Below are 19,781 nucleotides of genomic sequence, written 5' to 3' on the forward strand. Positions count from 1 at the left end.
CAATGGGAATAAACAAAGTTCCTTTTCAGGTAGTTCCACAGAAACACACTACCTTGGTTCCAGGGCAAACAGTCCTTCCGCAGGGGTTAGGGTAATCCAGTTGGAGGGAATCTTTCTGCCTCAGCTAGGGTGGATTCCAAGGAACCGCAGGGGAGGGTGTCCTGCCGTAGTGAGGTTACACCCAGACAAACCAAAAGCCCCTCTCCATCCCCAAACTCTGGTTTTTCTACCCTGCTGCTGGTACCTCCCCTCTTTTCCACACCCCCTAGGAATGATTGGTTAGGAGGCTGACCCTGCTTCTGCTTAACCCAACCGTGGCAGCTCCAATTGGCTGGGTCCCCTGCAGCATCATTAGGGGAGGGGATTAACCTAGGAGGGGCTTGCCCAGCTCCTCTGGAGCGGACTTCTGGGAGCTTCTTTGTTTAAAACCCTTTCGGCGGGAAACAATGGGCTGCCACCATCTTGGCTAGATCATGCACTGGCTAAACATGGGGCCAGTATAAGGGTTTTTGGTCACACACTCCTTGCCTCCTTAAAGCCACAATCCCAACCCCCACTTGTCTCCTCTAGCATGCTAGGTTACTTTTCAGCTCAGTTTGTTCTGAGAATACTTTATATATTAGAACAAAAGCTCTGGGTCATAGCCAATACCTGTTTTTTTTCCATGTAGTATCTGATATGGAGAGACTGGCATCTGCTGTAAAAATTGGTAAGCCTGGTGTAATGCCACATCAGTATCTCTCTGTGTTTGTTTTGCATTACTCTCTAACATTGCTAAATGGACATCCTGTGCTTGACACATGCAAATAACCCAAAATGCACATGAAATGGCGAATAAGTGAAAAGCAAGTAAAAGTAAGGAGTTACATTGCGTCATTAGAAACAGATTATATATGTGCTATAACTTTAGATAATGCTTCATTATATTATTCCTTTGCATTCTCCTAATCCATGCTGCTCTGTGAGAATGAACATTTTGCAGTCCTATAACCTTCCATTTCCTGCTGCATCCAGATACGTCGCCCCCACTTCATCTTTGTTTCTTTCATTGAAAAGTTGCTCACTTTTTGTAATAAGTCTTCTCCTGTTCAATGGAAATATTGATAAATGAGGGTATTGGGATATTCATACCAGGAAAGGGAAATGCCCTAAATGCATTTACCGTATATACTCGAGTATAAGCCGATCCGAATATAAGCCGAGGTACCTAACTTTACCTAAGAAAACTGGAAAAACTTATTGACTCGAGTATAAGCCTAGGGTGGGAAATGAAGCCGCTACTGCTAAGTTTCAATAATCAAAATAAATACCAATAAAATTAGGATCTGTCAATCTTACTGAGCAAATACAGCAAAAGTCACTAAAGTCTGCCCCATGAGACAATCTGTAGTGACCAGATCACCCAGTGCATGGTTTAAGTAGCATTAACTCATAATTTGCTACTCTTGAACAATCCTATGATTTCCCAGCCTCCCAATTTCCACAAAATTAGAGCAACATACTTAAAGTAATCAAAACCAAGAACGTACAGGTGTCTAGCTCCACTGTGACAGAAGTACACCACATAGAAAACCCAAGACATAATACCTGTATGTTCTACAAAGCCTTGCGGAACATAACCCTTCAGGACCCAATATTGAACCTATAACAGATGTCCAGTGGGCACAAATGTTACAATCTCCTCTACTAAGCTCCCCCTTTTACAAATACAGGCTGTTATATTTATATATGGTAAATATTACACTAGAATTTCGTTACATAAACTGTATGCAGAAAAATCAGCAGTTTGATTAAGATGTGATGTGGAGGACGGTAGCTTAATGCATACCTTCAGGTCCTGTCCAGAACTGCAGCTATATTGGACATACATCAGTAAACTTCTTGGGATCAAGCCTAAATGGTGCGGGAGCGTGTGACATCACGCCGGGGCGGGGCAAGGCGTCTGAAAGGAGCGACGCGCAGAAGAGCGCACAGCCGCAGGTACCTGAGGGGTCCAGGGTTGGCGGGGGAAGCAGGAGCAGGAATCAGGTCCATACACAGCCGCATCAGTAAACTTCTTGGGTTCAAGCCTAAATGGTGCGAGTGCACGGAGCGTGTGACATCATGCCAGGGGCGGGGCAAGGAGTCGAAAAGGAGCGGCGTGCAGAAGAGTGCACAGCCGCAGGTACCTGAGGGGTCCAGGGTTGGCGGGGGAAGCAGTAGCAGGAGCGGGAATCAGGTAGCGCAGGCTGCTAGCTGGAGGGACTCAAGTATAAGCCGAAGGTGACTTTTTCAGCACATTTTGAGTATACTCGAGTATATACGGTATACCTAATGCACATGGGGAGGATTATTTATCAATTTTCAAATTTAGTTTTTTGGGGGTTTTTTTCCATTGGAATAAACTTGAAATTTTACCAATGTCAAATGTTTGCTAATTTATTAAAAGTTCAAATATACAAACTTGATCAAATTAAACGATGAAAAAAACCTCAAATGCATCAAATTTGTATTCTATTCATCATTTTCAAAGAGTCTACAAACCCTCAAAAAAATCTGAAAAACCTGAACTGAAAAATCACATTTTGCCTAGCATAATTCCCAATGACTTCTACATGAACTCACAAGCTTTTAAGCGTTTTGGATTTTTTTGCACTTAAGTATTGAACATTAAAGTTGTGGAGACCATAATTCAAATATGCAGTACAGGTATGGGACCTGTTATCCAGAATGCTTGGGACCTGAGGTTTCCCAGATAAGGGATCTTTCCATAATTGGAAAAATCATTTAAATATTGAATAAACCTAATAGGATTGTTTTGCCTCCAATAAGGATTAATTATATCTTAGGTACAAGGTACTGTTTTATTATTACAGAGAACAAGGAAATCATTTTTAAAAATTAGAATTATTTGCTTATAATGGAGTTGATGGGAGATGGCCTTTCCGTAATTTGGAACGTTCTGGATAAGGGATCCCATACCTATAAATGCTTTTTAAACCTTTAAATAGTCTGCTCTGGAAAATATTGCCCTGATTTAAAAGTATGACCAGTTTTCTTTTGGGGCAATTCATTAAAGTGCATTAGCTAAAGCTACATCTGTTCAGCCAAGACTGACTGGCACTCACAATTTAGGAAGCTCAGGGCTCAGTCAAATGAAAATTCTATCAAAGGAGGACCACACTGGGACTCCTCTCTTGATGTGTCTGCTCAGGTATGGCCTGATGTACTGGAGAATAAGGCTGATGTCCCAAGGAGCAGTTGATCTCTGGGATATATCTCTGCTATCGTGGGCGACTAACCTCTCCAAAAAGGCTTTCCCAGGTACAAAGCCATTGTTTATTTTGTAAAATATAGTATCATGGTACCAAGGGCACTTTACTTCATTTCGCTTGCTAATAACACTACTACTATTCACATTAAAGAATATAGTTAATGTTTTCTAGTAAACACTGAAAGCTTTAACAAACCAACCACTAAAAAGTTGAAAGCATTTGTTTTACATTATACATTACAGCATGACATTCACTGGTACAAACCATGTGTTGCCACAGGAGTAGGGTTGCCTCCTGCCCAGTTTTGACCAGGATGTCCCAACTTCCCGAAGGGCTCTCTGGGTCAAAACTGCCAGCCCGTTTTTTAAATAAGGGAAACGAGGCAGGACTCTGAGATTGACATAGGGATCACCAAGTCATAGCCCTACCCCATAATGCCACCACCCCGCCCATTGACATCACAGCCCCCCTGCCCAGAGCTAGTAAATGAACATTAAGGGGTGTACTCTTGCACTTGTGCCTCCGCCCCCCCCACCCCAGGTTTGGAAATGATCCATAATATGCCTTTATAAATTACTTACCTTAAATCTGCGTTTTCATTGGTAAGAGAAACAATTCTTTGCTTGAACTGAGCCTCCACTTTGCTGACTCTTACGTGAGTCTGTTTTCTCAGATGATCCACCTGACTTTTCTAAAATTACAAATTTTAACAGCCCTTTAAATGCATAATAATATTATTATACATAATCTTTAAAAATTATGAATTGTCTCTCCATATGGGAATTTCTAATAGAATCTATTTTACTCTCATGTCTCTGCTTCTAAATCCATTCATTCAAATATAATTGACATATATATATTTAAAAAAGTGAGAGCTTAGAATTCCCCCTGTATCTTATTAAGGCACACAAGACATGGGCCGAATTGATTGGTTGAATTTACCACTAAGCAGTATTGGCACTGATCTAGTCAGGTGAGTGGCGGGGTTGTACAATTAGACTAAATGAAGTAAGTAGAGAGTGCAGTTTAAGTTTCTTCCTCATCTCCATAATAACCACCTTATGAAAAATGGGGATTTTATATGAGGCCATGAAAGTGTAAAGGAGCAGACCATTTCACCTGCATTCCTATGGGACAATCAGTGACACTCCAAATGGTCTAACATGGGTCCCTTACATAAAGAGATGGTCAATTAGGTTGCAACCTAATGAAAGAAATGAGATGTTTCCTGAAGTGATGAACAAATTTTTTCCAGGCATGGATTTGCAGTGAAATTCTGCATAGACTTTGCAGTAAAAAGTCACATGGGTAAAAAAAAAAAAGTGAGGCAAAGTGAAAAGGGACAGATTCGCTAAACACTAGTCACTGTTCTTGACTGCAGATGATTGCCATCACAGCACTGGACTTGGATAATAAACCTGGTGTATGCTAGTGCAGATCTGCTGCTTTCCTCAGCTAATATATAATATTGTTTTTACTCACCAACATCTCATTTTCCCGATGCACTTTCTGGGCCTCCAAATGTTGTGAAGAAATGATTCTTTTGTTCTCTGCTATTTCTGCCTGCAAATTCTTTACAGAAAGAATTCCATACTTACATACATGAATGCACAGTTTGCCTAATTATTAACAATATAAAAACTAGACATTTTGCTGTTGATGCTTGTGTGGCACAGAATACCAAAAGTAATAGTAACACACAAACTGGGAAAACCTTCCCCAGAGAACTACACTTCAGTGTAGGATTTATTATTATTTAGTAACAGAAAAGAATTGTCCAAGGGTCTGAATATTTTTCTAAAGCACTGTCCAGGTATGGGATATATTATCTAAGAAGCTCAGAATTACAGACATCCCATGTCCCATAGACTTTATTTCAATCAAATAATTCAAAATTTAAAAAAATTATTTCCCCTTTCTCTATAAAAACCAAACAGTACCTTGTACTTGATTGCAGCCAAAATATAGTAAATCCATATTGGAGGCAAAACAATCCACTTTGGTTTATTTAATGTTTAAATGATTTTTTTTAGCAGACTTAGGGTATGGAAATCCAAATTATGGGAAGATCCCTTATCCAGAAAACCCAGTTCCCAAGCATTCTGGATAACAGGTCCCCCACAAAATGTAAAATAGACAACGTAAATGCATTTCTATTTTGCATTAGATGATACCATTGATGTCTATAGGAAAATCTGGTATTGAGTTAGGAGAAGATTTTCGAATTGAATTTGGCCCATAAAACCTGAGTGGTGCTAAGGGTTTGGATGCTATGTGAAAGGCTTTAAATGAACAAAAAAATGTGGCATTATAATTAAAACCCCAGAATTGTGAGTTGGAGTTAGGCATTTGTGAATATGACAGACTTTAACCCACATTTTGTGAAATTCTCCCTGAGTAAGTAAATCTCCCCAGTTCCTCTGTGGCTGTGCACTTACCTCTTTCATTATATTCAGCTTCTGGAATTCCTGCTTGACCTCTTTGTATTTCTCCCAGACTTCCTAGGGATAAAGGAAAATCTCATTAAACTGCATATTCTCTGCTCCCAGGTGATCCCATGAAGTAAATGCCTTGGAAGTACAAGCAGTGGGCCATGTACAGAGCTGGCAACCTCCCGCCCATCTCTCAGATTTATATATTAGGCTGGGGCATAACTTGCCATAGCGGGGGGCAGTCACAACAACTACTGGAGGGACTCTGACAGTTTCCCTTTCTCAAGGTGTGAAATAAACTGCTCATGTAAAAACTAAAAAGTCAACTGTAATACATGACAATAAGGTTTATTTTGCTCCAATTATTTTCATATTCTCATATTATTCTCTCACCCAGTCAAAAGTTCACACTTACTCTCACATCACATATTAGTCATATAGATACACATTCAGATCACATATACACGTTTGCACACTTGTCACACTTTCCTCACTCACACACAGTATTGAAAAATGTACTGACACAATATTCAGTTTGTTGTTACTCTCACGCTGGGGCTTATTCACTATCAAAGAGCAATTTACTGTTGTTCTGTTATCACTAACAACCAATTCACAATCAGCTTTGATCAGTTTGCTGAAATACTGAAAACAAATCTGTGACTGGTTGCTATGGTTTACTACATTGAGGCTAATTTGCATTAGTACATATATTAATAAATGGTCTATAAATTACCTGCACTTTCAAACTTTTAATCACAAAACCTGTGCCATATGTAGGTATAAAATGTTAAGGCGTCTCTTTTCTTACCCATATAATACATTTATTTTTCATGCATAACTGTAAAGATTAAAGTGCATGCCTCATATTTTCACTATACATTCTGTATACAAATACACACAGTCACTCATTTACACCCTTACTCGCCCCCTCACTAAAACACACACAGCTGTCACATACAGACATTCAATAATGCACTGAACCAAACCAAAAAATCTTTGCTAGGACTTAGCTCAGTCCCAAAAATCATCACTTCACAATAAAACAAGGTGAGGGAGGGTTTGCATTATACTGTGAGAATATGGGGTTTGGGGGACTGGATCATGGTTTCCTTTCGAAAATCCGAAAATACTCCAGCTGAAACCTGTCTAGATCATATAGAAGTCAATGGCAGATGTCCCTTTTACAACTAGGAAATCTTTCTTTGCTTTATGGTTTTAGAAGTTTTCAGGTTTTTTCATGCTGGCTTTTGTGTGATAATACAAAAAAAAGTCAGGTGAAAAAAGTTGCAGCTTTCAGTACTTTTCTGTTTGTGCTTTTTCAGTTCGGATTTTATGATAAATGAATGCCATGAGTTTTTATTGTGGTTTAAACATATATAAATCTGAAAAAAAAACAGAGTTTTAGTAAATCCTCCCCCCTCTGTGTCCACAAAAATAACAGGGCAGCTGCCAATCTTCCAATAAAAATAATACTTTATTAGCAAAACTCTCACAGACATACACACACAACCTTGTGTAAGTTTATTTTCAGATTATTTTGGGCTCCCTACTGACTTAGTTGTGTTACTGTTCCCATAGAATTGCTGATACATTTGCCAGCAGTACATTGTAACAGACAAGACTCACTCACATTCACTTGCTTTTTGTGGCTCTCCTGCACCATATCCAGTTCTTCCTCAGCCTGACGCCATAATTCTTTTTTCTCTTTCTCAAAGAGATCTCGCAATTCCTGGTCTGGGAAAATAGAAGAGGGGTGGTTTATGTCTGAATTACATATTTCACTATATTTATTTCAGTATATATTCAGTATATGAACCATGACTTCAAAATATGAAACATTCACCATAAATAGCATTACAGTGGTCCAAAATGCCAGAAATGGGTCATGACCGGCTATCAGAACAAATAAAGTAAGAGCCTCTGTAAAAGTGAAACTGCATGACCAGTTAAGTAACTTTTCACGTAGTTAAATTAGCTTTGTACAGCTACTGTGTCTCTTCCCACATACAGCAGCCCATACACGGTAAGATTTTTAAAATCTTTTTGATATCATAGGACCAAGTTTATCCCATTATTATTATTTGCCCCTCAATGAAAATATCCATTTCAAGCGATATTGTCTACTTGAAGCTAGGAAAACTACCTGCTTGGTCCTGCAAACAAATGGACAATGGGCAAATTTCAGTGTAAAAGATGATTGTTCTATGCACATTTATGATAATTCACTTGTTTTGCCAGATCACACTGATATTGGTTGTTAAGTAAAGAAAAATCGTAACATGTATGGGGTGCATCGAAAAAAAAACATCACTGGTGATGTCCCCCATAGCAACCAATCAGATCTTTGTTTTGTTTTCTTGTAGGTGACCATTCAAATCTAATTGCTGATTGGTTGCTATGGGCAACATCACAGATGATATTTGTCTCTGATATTATTGTATATTCCTGCCTAAAGGAAAAGTAACATCAAAAAATGAAAGTGTGTTCAAGTAATGGAAATATAATGTACTGTTGCCCTGCACTGGTAAAACTGGTGTGTTTGCTTCAGAAATGCTACAATGGGTTACAGAAACAAGCTGCTCTGTTGCCATGGGGGCAGCCATTCAAGAACAGGATACATAGTATATAACAGATATGCTTTAAATTCCCATTATATTTCTATTACTTGAACACACTTTCATTATTTGATGTTACTGTTCCTTACTTCCAGGGCAAGCTTACCGGTCTGTTTCCAGGCCAGGTGTAACAGTAACCCCCCCTCTGCCACTAAAGCAGTGATCCCCGACCAGTGACTCAGGAGAAACATGTTGCTCATCACCCCCTTTGGTGTTGCTCCCAGTGGCCCCAAAGTAGGTGCTTATTTCTAAATTTCTGACTTGAAGGCAAGTTTTGTAAAACAGAAACAGAGACGGAGTTTTACCCCAAGCAGAACCTCCTGCAGGGTAGCAGGCCACATGGGGCTACCAAAAAGCCAATCACAGCCCTTATTATTCAAGGAACTTTTTCATGCTTGTGGGGCTCACCAACACTTTTTACATCTGAGTGTGGCTTACGAGAAAAAAAGGTTGGGGATCCCTGCTCCAAAGCATCATTTATTTTGCTGACATTGAAAGAACAGCCACAATAAAAACAGCAAATTTTCTATGATTAATTCAAATGAATATCCCAATAAACCTTACTTTGCTTGCTTAGCGCTCTCACTTTCTTTTCTTCAAATGCTTCTTTCCACTGAGCCTCTTTTTGTGCCCAGGATTCATTGATCTCTTCACATAAGCTTTCCTTTGGCAATAAATAGCAATGTACATGACATTCAGCTGCTAGTAAACTGGTGTTGCTAAATTAGCATGCTAGTAACAAAATGAGGCCAGAAGTATATGATCGTGGGGATAGGAAATTCAGCACAAAAATTTCAGGTACAGCTCAGTACAGATCTCTTAAAAAACACAGGTATAATGAGGCAGGTTGGGGCATCGAGGGACCAGGGATGCTTATGCCTTTCAGCTCAGATAAGAAAAAGTGGGTCTTCCTGATCCAAGACTGTGATTGCTATGTTGTTTAACGTTCTCTATCTCTAGGTGGCACATTACTTCTCACTGTATATTGGAGATTATATTTACCTTATAAGTGCTAAAGGATCCCCTCAGGAAGTCATAGTCCTTCTGCAGCTCCTCTGTACAAAATACAGACAACATGTTGAACACAAAAAGATCTTTTTCTTTTTAAAAGAATTTTAAAGAGTGAAATGTAAGGTTGACATTAAACCTACCTAACCTCTTTTCAGCATCTGCGTTCTCTTGCGCTAGCTTGGAGTTGCTCTGTTCTAGAAGAGCTTGCAGGTCATTAAGGTGCTTCTGCTGGAGAATCCTGCGCAGGTGAAAATCCAGTGATTTTTAAAATCTTTTTAACAGCATGTGATATAAATGTGTTTACATATGTATAACTTTCTTGACAATATATATAAAAGAACATTTTGCTATTAATATAATTATTGTTCCTTATTGGTTAACACTGCAGGCAACTCTTACTAACATGGCGCTGACTGCAGGCAGTAAGGACAGTAAGGACAGGGCCTATAAATAAGCACAAGTTAGGGGCGGGTAAGGGCTGTGTGCCAACCTCTCATCTACCTCTCTTAGATCCAGCACTTACTGATATAGTCAGGGCTGGATCCAAGGGCCATGCTGCAGGTCTCTACAGTTCAAAATGGAGCACAGAGGCCTGTGTCTATTTAAACACAGCAGAACACAGTGTGCAAAGTGCAACAAATAGCCAACTGCAGCCTTTTTTTTTTTTTTTTTTTTTTGCTGCATTTGGCAAAGTGGCCTGTCTCTCCAAGTGGATATTATTTACATTTTTTTTTTTTTAATAAAAAGCTGATATTTGTGATACGTGATCACCCCATCTTCCCAGGCCCGGTGCCTTGGGGTTATCCTTGATTCTGCCCTGTCCTTCACTCCTCGTATCCAATCACTTACCAAATCATGTCACTTTCACCTAAGAAATATTTCCAAAATATGATCATTTATCACCCAAGATGCTGCCAAAATTCTTATTCACACTCTTATAATATCTCGACTGGACTACTGTAACTCCCTGTTAATTGGCCTTCCCCTCCAAAGACTGTCCCCTCTCCAGTCCATAATGAATACTGCTGCCAGGCTCATACACCTCTCCAACCGCTCCTCCTCTGCTATGCCACTCTGCCAATCCCTGCACTGGCTTCCCCTACCATCCAGGATAAAATTCAAACTAACGACTCTCACATTCAAAGCAGTTCATAACTCTGCCCCACCCTACATCTCTGAACTCATCTCTAGGTACCATCCAACCCACTTGTTACGCTCCTCTACTGACCTGCTCCTCAACTCCTCTCTCATTCCCTCCTCACACGCTCACATTCAAGACTTTGCAAGGGCTGCCCCCCTTCTCTGGAATTCGCTCCCACAAACTATCAGACTTTCTCCCAATCTCTCTGCCTTCAAGAGATCTCTAAAAACACATTTATTTAGAGAAGCTTACCCTAATCTAGTTTAGCAATACCCTGTGCCACACCTCTCACAACTCTGGTCATGCCCATTCCCACACCTTGTGTCTCAATCCTTTCTCCTTGTAGATTGTAAGCTCTTTTGGGCAGGGCCCTCTTCACCTCTTGTATCGGTTATTGATTGTTTTATATGTTACTCTGTATGTCCAATGTATGAAACCCACTTATTGTACAGCTCTGCGGAATATGTTGGCGCTTTATAAATAAATGTTAATAATAATAATAATAATTATGGGTTATCTGCTTGCAATGCTGTTGGTCCAGTGCAGCACGCCTGGATATCATATCTCTTTGCTAACTAAAGGCTATTTCTTTCTTTATTTTGTTAATAGATTCAAGTTCTCCTGCTTAACTGTTGTCCTTTTACGAATATCTTGGGGTACCTCTGGGGGCCCGCCAATGATATATTTGCCCTGGATCCACTGGTACCTTAAAGTGGCCCTGTTGTTTTCTCTCCTGAGCTTAGCTCTTCTGCAACTGAACAGGAAAAGGGGGAAAGATCAACAGTGTAGTCGCCAGAATTGTCTATTGTCTCTATATATATTTACCGAATATCTTCCTCATTCTTTTTTTGCAGCTGAGCAGCCACCTCCTGTATTTCCTTATTCAGCTGAAAAAAAGGACAAGGCATCAGCCCAGCTACCAGGGAACACCAAAGTTTAATGCAAGTCTGCACTACATCTTGCTGATGCAGAGGGCTTTAACACTGATTCAGTAGAGTGATATGACAGTAGTGTACTATGGAGAGAACCACATAAATGTCCCAAAGCTGTCCTCACCCAATAGAACTTTCTAACCAGAACATTTTTGGGCCAAATATAGGTCAAGCAGGACGTTGAGAGGCCCACATTTTCTCAGCCTGTGACAGTGCCCTTTTGTATTAATGAGGAACCATTCACCTTTATTTGATTTTATATATATGAATTTATATAGATTTTATAGAGAGAGATACTTTGTGTGGCCCCACAGCCTACTTTACTATCTTCTTCTATACTTCAATCTATCTATCTATCTATCTATCTATCTATCTATCTATCTATCTATCTATCTATCTATCTATCTTTCAGGCCTGGACTAGCCTGGACTGTGGATCCTTGCAAAGGCTGCTGTAAGATGCCATAGACATTCACTATTTAGTCAGACCTGGCTTTACATATAGGGTGCCCTAGACCCCCGTCTCCACACGTCCCCCTTCCTCCTCCATGCACATGTGCAAACTGGGTAGAACAGAACTTCCCCAGTGCTTCGTACCGAATGCAGTTGCAGATGGAAAGACCTGCCGTCCTAGGCCCGGGCCACAAATCTGGGCCTTATTTAGTGCGCTGGTAGGGGTATGTTTGGGCCTCTGTGTACTTAAATGCCAGTGCACTTACCCTGATCTCTGTATTTCTGTGCTCTTTTGTTTCTTGCTCCAGTAGTGAGGTTAGTTTGGCAATTTGTTCCTGCAAATCTTCCACAATACCTTGTCTAAAAGAATGTAATGCAATATGAATTATGGCATATCAAATATCTGAGCTCACTGTGCTTGAGAATTGTTGTCTCTTTAGGCTAAAGCTAATGTCCCACACAAAGGCTTTTCTGGGAGATTAATTGCCTGCGATAAATCTCTGCTACCTCGGGCAACTAATCTCCCAGAAAAGCCTTTCCTCTGGCAATAAAGAAAAATCGCTGGAGGAAAGGCCTACGCATCACTTCAGTTTTCCAAAGTTGCCTGCAGGAGGAAACTGTGCGCAACTTTTATAATGTGAAATGGCAGTTTTTACCTGTTGTTAGGGCAAATGCATGGGGTGTTGTTGTGTTGCATACTGTTGGAAATTACATCTACCAGATTTTATAAAATTTTCAGCACAATTGCATCCAATTCGCATAAAAGTGTGACCACAGGAGAGACAAACACTGCACTGTGGGTAAAAAATGGTGATAGCATCCACTTCTGACTCACCAAGTGCTGTGATTCAGAAGGATAAAAAAAGAAAACTGTACAAAGCAGGGCAACCAAAATATGCATAGAAGCAAATTACAAAGACAGAAGATGTAATGAAGTCTGTAATCAAAAATATATAGCCATAATGACACACTTGCTAAATGCATGGCTTTCATTACTGCCCTCACCCCGTTACCTATTCATCAACAGAACATCTTTCTTCTTAACTGTTTGTTCTCTTCCTGGGCTTTCTTCACTTTGTCTGTGAAGGAAACAATGAGGCATTGCTATGTCTTCCTGGTTCTTACTTGCTTATGTTTATTGCAATTACACAGGCAAAAGAAAGAGTTGCATATATATTTAGAGTAATGGCGCAAAGAGCACTTTGAGTGCTATATATTTAAGCAGCTGTTACCAGCACCTGTCAGACAATTGCAATGCAAGTCTTTGGAAGCTTAGTTTTGGCCACTTTAATGCCATGTCTTTGGGCTTCTCAAAAACATGACATTAAAGCACCTGAAACAGCCCCATGTGCCATACTCATCCTTCATGTGCAGAGAGTGAAAAGTCACACTTTAACAAAAGAAAGACTTTTTTTTTTACTCTATTGCGCATGTGTTGGCCCTTGGGTAGCAAAGAAAGAAGAGGTTTACTCCATGGTGCTCACTGGTAGAACCCTGTGTCGGGGTAAGAGCACCAGCGCCGGGTATCAGGTAAGTGATTACTATCTCTTGGGCAGCCTAGCTTTTGGCACCCCCAGCAATTGCATTTTTCCTCTAAAACCGACCTGTTACCCTTAGAAATAATTCCAAACCCTTTTCTATCGCGTTAGTTGAGCAAAATAAACTTTACTTACACTATATAAATAATATAAATCTTATTTCCTTCACTCTTGGAATTCACAATCACAGCAAGCAGACAGGTGCCATTTTGTAAATACTGTTATTAAGACAAGCTTCATCCCAAAATCTTGTGTATGTGCCAGAATGGGGGCCTGATGCCCAATTATAGACCCTCGGGAGAGAGGGGGAATATGAGGAGTGCAGTGACATGTAGGAAGTGCAGTATAGAAAGTAATTGCAGGTAATATATGAATGATAGCTGTGAATTTTAAATACCTTTAGAACAGGTATAGATGTTTTAATAAAAACATGTTTAATTTGAAAATTACTTTTATTATACAGCCTTTTGTCTCTCGGCAGCAGGTGCATTTTAAGAATATAGTCAAAGAGACACTGAAAATAGACATAGCTCTTTTTTATACAAAAATACACACACAGGTCACAGCTTGGCAACATCAGTTAAATGTTCTCTATCATTTATCATGTCATTACTGGGCATGTAAAGTCTATGGGTGGGATTTCACCACAGACATGACAATGCTAAAAGCAAAACAGGTATGTGTAGGTATGTGCTGTAATTCAATATGTTCAAGCACATTACAGTGGCTATTCCCTAGCCTTGCTGGCATACAGGTGGTAATTTCAAATGAATATTTCTGAATATATAAATCCCCAAATCCTCGCTGTCATTTAAAAAACACAGTACATCAATGTCCAAGCTCTTTTTTGACACTTTTTGTAGGGCTTTCTAGCAGTATTTGTATATATAATCATTTCTTTAAATTTTGTGATCTGATTTATAGATAAAAGCAACTTATATTTACTGGGAAAAAAGTCCTGTTCTTGATTTAGATGACTTCATCCAAGTATGTTCCACAGCCAAAATGTTGTCTTTTATGTATGAATTACCTGCTAGCTGGAGGAGACTTGCTTCCTGCAGTGTCTCTAAAGAGGCTTTCCTCCAGCATGACTTCAATATGATCCTTTGAGCGTATCATAGTGTATCCTGGCGATATGAGCAGGTATTCCTTGTCACGCTAGAAAGATAGGACTGTTAAATTAACCTTAACAAAATTTCCTAATTTAGGTATGGGATCACTTATCCGGAAACTGGTTATCCAGAAAGTTCAAATTACAGGCCACCTACCATAGACTCCATTATAACCAACAAATTCTAATTTTTTTTAAATGATTTCTTTTTTTTCTCTGTAATAATAAAACAGTACTTTGATCCTAGTTAAGCTACATTAATCCATATTGGTGGCAAAGCAATCCTACTGGGTTTATTTATGGGTTATTAAAAAGGAAAGCTCATTCAAATACAAAACTCAAATGAAATACTAAAAAATTTGAAAAATACCTTGAAAAATTTGAGTTTCAAAATATGGCTTGACTTTGCCTGGGACAACTCCCATTGACTTCTCGCAACTCACAAGCTTTTAGATGGTGATTTTTTTACATTTTTTGCACTTAATAAACACCAGACATTAGAGCTTTTGAACCATAACTCAAATCAAATTTTTTTTCGCACAAAAAAGAAATGGAATTGTGAAAAAAAGCTTGAATGTTGATAAGTCTTCCCCTTAATGTTTAACAAATTTTAGGCAAAGTATCAAATTATGGAAGATTTACTTATCCAGAAAACCCCATGCCCCAAGCATTCTGAATAATTTTTGACCTGTATAATCAGAAGGCTTTTTAGGCTTAAAATCCAGAGCTCACATTCTCTTTTATCTTTTAACTCCAGCCACAAATCTCCCTAAAATGCTTTCCTGCTGGCAAAATGTAAATCACCAGTGGGAAAACATAGGAGTTGCTTTGGTTTTCCAAAATCACCTAATGTTTCCCACTGGAATACATTATTGCCAGTGGGAAAGCATGTTGGCTACAGCAGCACAGGTCTAACCCTGGGCAACAAATCTCCCCATGTGCCATCACCATTATGCTCATTAGCCATATAAAAGTGTTGGTTCTTCAGATGCAGCAAGGCTCCTTGGTAAATCAAGAGGTCTGTGGTTTTATACTCACATGTTTCATTGGCACCTTGGCCATATCCCTGAATATAATTAAATAACACAAACCTGATATTACTGAGGTATTTTTATGGAAATAACTTCCCACAAACCAGGCTCATCACATATGAAGTGCAGACTATGGTACTGGCATAATAAGTCATTAGGGAAGTTTACACTAACTTTATTATTTTCCTTGTTCGGTGCTCTGGAGCCAGTAGTTCTTGCAGATATACACTTTCTGTACAAGAAAAACAGAGTAGAAGGCTTGGAAATTCTAAATATATGAGTTTCTAAAGTTGATGCAGAAAGGCAAATTGAGTATAAATGTTTAGTATTTCAGCACCAAGAAGCTACACACCTTTACATTAACCATGCCCAGGTATCATGCAAACTATAAAAGGCATTGTAAATAGAAGCATTAATCTTTAGTACTGAAACAGAGAATGTGTTAGCAGAAAAGAACCACATGTTCCACCTAGTCTGCCCAGTGATATTTAGCAATACTTGGTGCTGGAAGGGGGCTTAGCGAAGAGCAGGTCTCTCCCTTGGTCTTTGTATACAGAAGGCGATGTCCTAAAGCAAAATAAAAAGTATATCCTTTAATAACTGTGTATTTGTGAATCCCTTAAGCACACACTGAGCCGGCAACCTGAAACTCAAGGCCTAGGACCTATACAAAAAAATATAGAAAACAGTGAGGCATGCAAAAGGCAAAATGTGTATCGCATGATTCCAAGTTCCCTCACAATGACCTCTGTGAGAAGATTTACAGGCCCTGAACATTGTAAAAGAAAGATAAATGCTGGCATGTTGTGGGACACTGCCTGTTGGGAAAACAAAGTTGGCGTCATCTGAGTGTATAACAATCTCGAGATGTGTTTTTATCAGTTATCCATTAACTTGCACACTAACTTCACTGTCCTCTTAAAGTGCGCCTATCAAAGGAAATATTGCTTCCACTACTGGGTGTGTTGTCCAAAGTCACTGCTTGGGGGAAACAATGCTAAGAAGATGCCTCTTGTTTGTGTGTGATGTGGAATCGGTCGGGACTAGGGGTATTTTCTTGTAAAAATAGTATTGTTTTCTCTTTTAGTTAGCACCTTTGGTGGGGGAAACAATTTGTCTGTCTAGGCGCTATTTAAATTACAGTAAGTCTCTTAGCTCACAGCATGTGAACTTTTTAACTGTATGTTTATTTATTTTTTAACTATCCTGGATGTACTTTTACTTTATTGTTAAACAAATAAAAGGACAGCACTGTGTATTGTAGTAGCATTAAATATTGATAAATACACACTCTTAGTACTATGAAAGCCAGAAGTATTGAACATAATTTGAGAATTGTTTGGATTGTTTCTTCTTGTCAAATCTTACAACACTATAAGTTTTATGTAAGAACCCTGAAATACAGAAAGATGGAAACATCATAATATTAGGAAGGGAAATGGCAGCTTCTGTGGTGCCCCCCTGCAGAGAGGCCAAAAGCAGCAAATTAATAATAAATGACTTGGTGTTTATGTTAACAATTTATGCAGAGATGTGCTAAATATGAATAATTTGCACTGGGATTATTCATGCCTTATGCTGGCAATTCTAATGGTTTAGTGATCACTTATAACTATTACAGGCACAAATGCACAAGAACTAAGGTGTTTGCCCTGTGAGGATCACAGCAACTCCATCCACATATATCTGCGATGTATGCAGATGGAAAAAGACAGTGCTCCCCATAACTCCCTAGTTCGCATGTCTGAATGAAGTCTAAGCTAAGAGAGTGGTTGAGGGGGTCACCCACCTCCTTTCACCATCTAACAGAAACAGTGCTGCAAAGAGTGAGGAACAACTCTTTGTGGTCCATTGTAGAAGTGCAAGGAACAGTACATCAAGGGAGCACAGAATTAACACCGGTAGCGTAACTATAGAGTACGCAGACCCCTTGGTTACTGGAGAGTCTGGGGAACAGGGGGTCTGCATTCTCTAAAGTATAGAAATCCCACCTTCTCCAACCTGAAAGCAGGTGAAGGGCTGGGGACACAAGCTGGCAGGAGGAGGGGGGGGGGCGGGGTTGTGGGTCCAGTTAGGCTAATGTCAGAAGAGGCGTCTGGCATATATTTTCGGCAAGCAGAAAGGTGCTTGCCGAAAATAGCGCCATCCACTCCCTACCTGTGCCTACACCGGAATAAATGAGATACACTCCGGTGCAGGCACATGTAGCCGAAATACGCATAAAAACGTGAGACTTTGCTTTCTCTCATGTTTTTATGCGTATTTCGGCTACATGTGCCTGTAGCGTATCTCATTCATTCCGGTGCAGGCACAGGTAGGGAGCGGATGGCGCTATTTTTGGGAAGCAATTTTCCGCTTGCTGAAAATATACGCCAGACGTCTCGTCTGACATTAGCCTAAGGGTTGGCTGTGTGTGCTGTCATGCCACTGATTAACACCAGCATTGAGGAGAAGTTACCCCAAAGGCTATCTCTTAGTGTGCTGCACCTACATATGCAACAGACATGTCAAATGGATCACACTATAATGCCATTATTGATGCAGCATACAGCAAATGCATGAAGATACAGTAGGGCTCTTACCTTGGTCTTTTTGTATTTCCACAGGGTTTTTCCATAAGCTGGAATTCATTTCTCAGCACAGGAGGCTTCCAAGAGTTGCCGGGATCCTTAGAGGAGCTCCTAGTACTGGCTTGGTGAGGGGAACCTGTTATACCACGGTTCTGCTTCAGTGAATGGGGTAGCTGAGTGAGTGAATACTTCAGCTGTAGCCCAGCATGTGAATCTGATGCCATCTTCATTCAGAGTATTTGATGGATAAGTGGCAGGTTTATAGTCATACTGTGGGTAATATGATATTAATATTATACAAGTCTTTGTAGCACAGCACGAACAGGTCTTGTGCTGAACATACGTTTTGCTCACTGTTGTATAGAGGGCTAGAAATTGAAGCTACTCCATGTTTGGTCCTTGCGAGGTAGGTAATTTGATTGCCAATATACATATCCTCCCTTCAACCTTTGCTGTGATTGTTTTTTAAGCCCATTATGCAGAGAGTTTATCTGTGCACTGGCCATTTAATAATCGGCCTCACAAGGATCAAACATAGAATATAATAGAATATAATTTCCCTGTTATGCTCTAGATCAACCAAAACATTGCTTTTTTGTCATTAGATTAGCAAGGTTAAATACTGTCCCTTAGATATCTGTTGCACCTTACCTGTTCCAGCTGAAACTCCCAATATAAAACTAGGGTAAAGTCTCAGAATAAGAGAATATTAGTGTGTTCTTCCTGTTTTCTAACATATTTGCTCCTTTAAATGTATCACAAAGCCACACAATTTTCCTCAACTAAATCTTTGCTGTTACCTGTAACCATCTCTGACAGTGTCGGCCTGGCCCCCCAGGATACCAGGAAAACTCCCAGTGGGCCCAGGTTTCAGTGCGCCCTCCTGCTCACCCAACCATTTGCTCTGTATGCCTATACCATAGCCATTACTTAAAAAACTGAAGAAATGGAGGAAAGGATAGATAATAGTATGTAAAAAGGGGAGAACGGGCCTAAGGTGTATGGGTTTTCTGGTGGGCCCTTGGCACCCCAGTCCGACAGCGACTTCAGATAGAGAGAGACCACAGACTGTACTTACCTTTAAGATCACATTTTGCTGCCTGTAAAATCTGAACAAGCTTTGGCTTTCAAATCTGGCTACTGAATTCCCCAGCAGCAGGAGCTAGTGTTGCCCTGCACCATGGAAACAATACGGACTCAATTGACTGGTCACACAGACACTCCCAGGCTAGGCTGATTACTTTTGTTTTACAGCCTGGATACAGTTCATATTGCTCCTAGGGCAGAACATTTTTTTCATATATATACATATATAGTGGCAAGTTATAAGGTCCCTACACATATCAGTGTTGCGCCTGGGGGGGGGGGGATTCACAAAAGTGCCCCAAATTGAAATTGAAGCAAGAAATATCATTGGAGTTAATAGAATATCAAACTCACAAAAACCTTAATCCGTTTTGTGAATAAGTTGGTTTTGTAAATTTTGGAGGCAATTGTTGTCCACCAAAAGTCAGTTTAGGGAATGGGGAGAAAGTAGCACATTTCTCCATATAAATCAGTACAACTTATGCCAAGTTGAAGTTATTAACTACACTTTGCTGGAGTTATCAGATTCAGAAGGATGGAGTTAAAGGGGCAAAATGCTTTTTTACTTATGGTGTATACAAAATAATTGGCGTTTAGTCTGTGAA

General features: G+C 39.8%; 1 protein-coding gene across 4 annotated transcripts; it reads right to left on the reverse strand.

The window, feature by feature from the left end:
* Positions 1-52: 52 nt before the first annotated feature.
* Positions 53-19,277, reverse strand: flacc (flagellum associated containing coiled-coil domains 1). 4 transcript variants are annotated; one of them, XM_012971294.3, is made up of 16 exons: positions 19,169-19,277; positions 18,103-18,360; positions 16,019-16,087; positions 15,695-15,752; positions 14,409-14,536; positions 12,854-12,919; positions 12,107-12,200; positions 11,282-11,343; positions 9,456-9,553; positions 9,307-9,359; positions 8,869-8,968; positions 7,320-7,423; positions 5,693-5,755; positions 4,737-4,826; positions 3,836-3,945; positions 53-1,084 (listed from the first exon to the last, which is right to left on the reverse strand). In XM_012971294.3, the coding sequence occupies exons 2-16, from the start codon at positions 18,318-18,320 to the stop codon at positions 985-987; spliced, it is 1,413 nt and encodes a 470-aa protein (XP_012826748.2). In that variant the 5' UTR covers positions 18,321-18,360; positions 19,169-19,277; the 3' UTR covers positions 53-984. The 4 variants fall into 4 exon arrangements, with proteins under 4 accessions (XP_012826748.2, XP_004917832.2, XP_012826749.2 ...); XM_004917775.4 differs by lacking the exon at positions 16,019-16,087; XM_012971295.3 differs by lacking the exon at positions 12,854-12,919.
* Between the last annotated feature and the right edge of the window lie 504 nt (positions 19,278-19,781).

This window comes from Xenopus tropicalis, chromosome 9, assembly GCF_000004195.4.
Source record: "Xenopus tropicalis strain Nigerian chromosome 9, UCB_Xtro_10.0, whole genome shotgun sequence".
Classification (NCBI taxonomy): Eukaryota; Metazoa; Chordata; class Amphibia; order Anura; family Pipidae; genus Xenopus; species Xenopus tropicalis.

Excerpts from the sequence above, each read along its gene's own strand:
- flacc (XM_012971294.3), bottom strand. The coding sequence starts at position 18,320 with ATGAAGATGGCATCAGATTCACATGCTGGGCTACAGCTGAAGTATTCA. Across the intron at positions 15,753-16,018 it reads AAGCCCCCTTCCAGCACCAA|AAAGTGTATATCTGCAAGAA; the intron begins GTATTGCTAAAT and ends TTTCTTGTACAG. Across the intron at positions 4,827-5,692 it reads AGCTGAATATAATGAAAGAG|AATTTGCAGGCAGAAATAGC; the intron begins GTAAGTGCACAG and ends CTTTCTGTAAAG.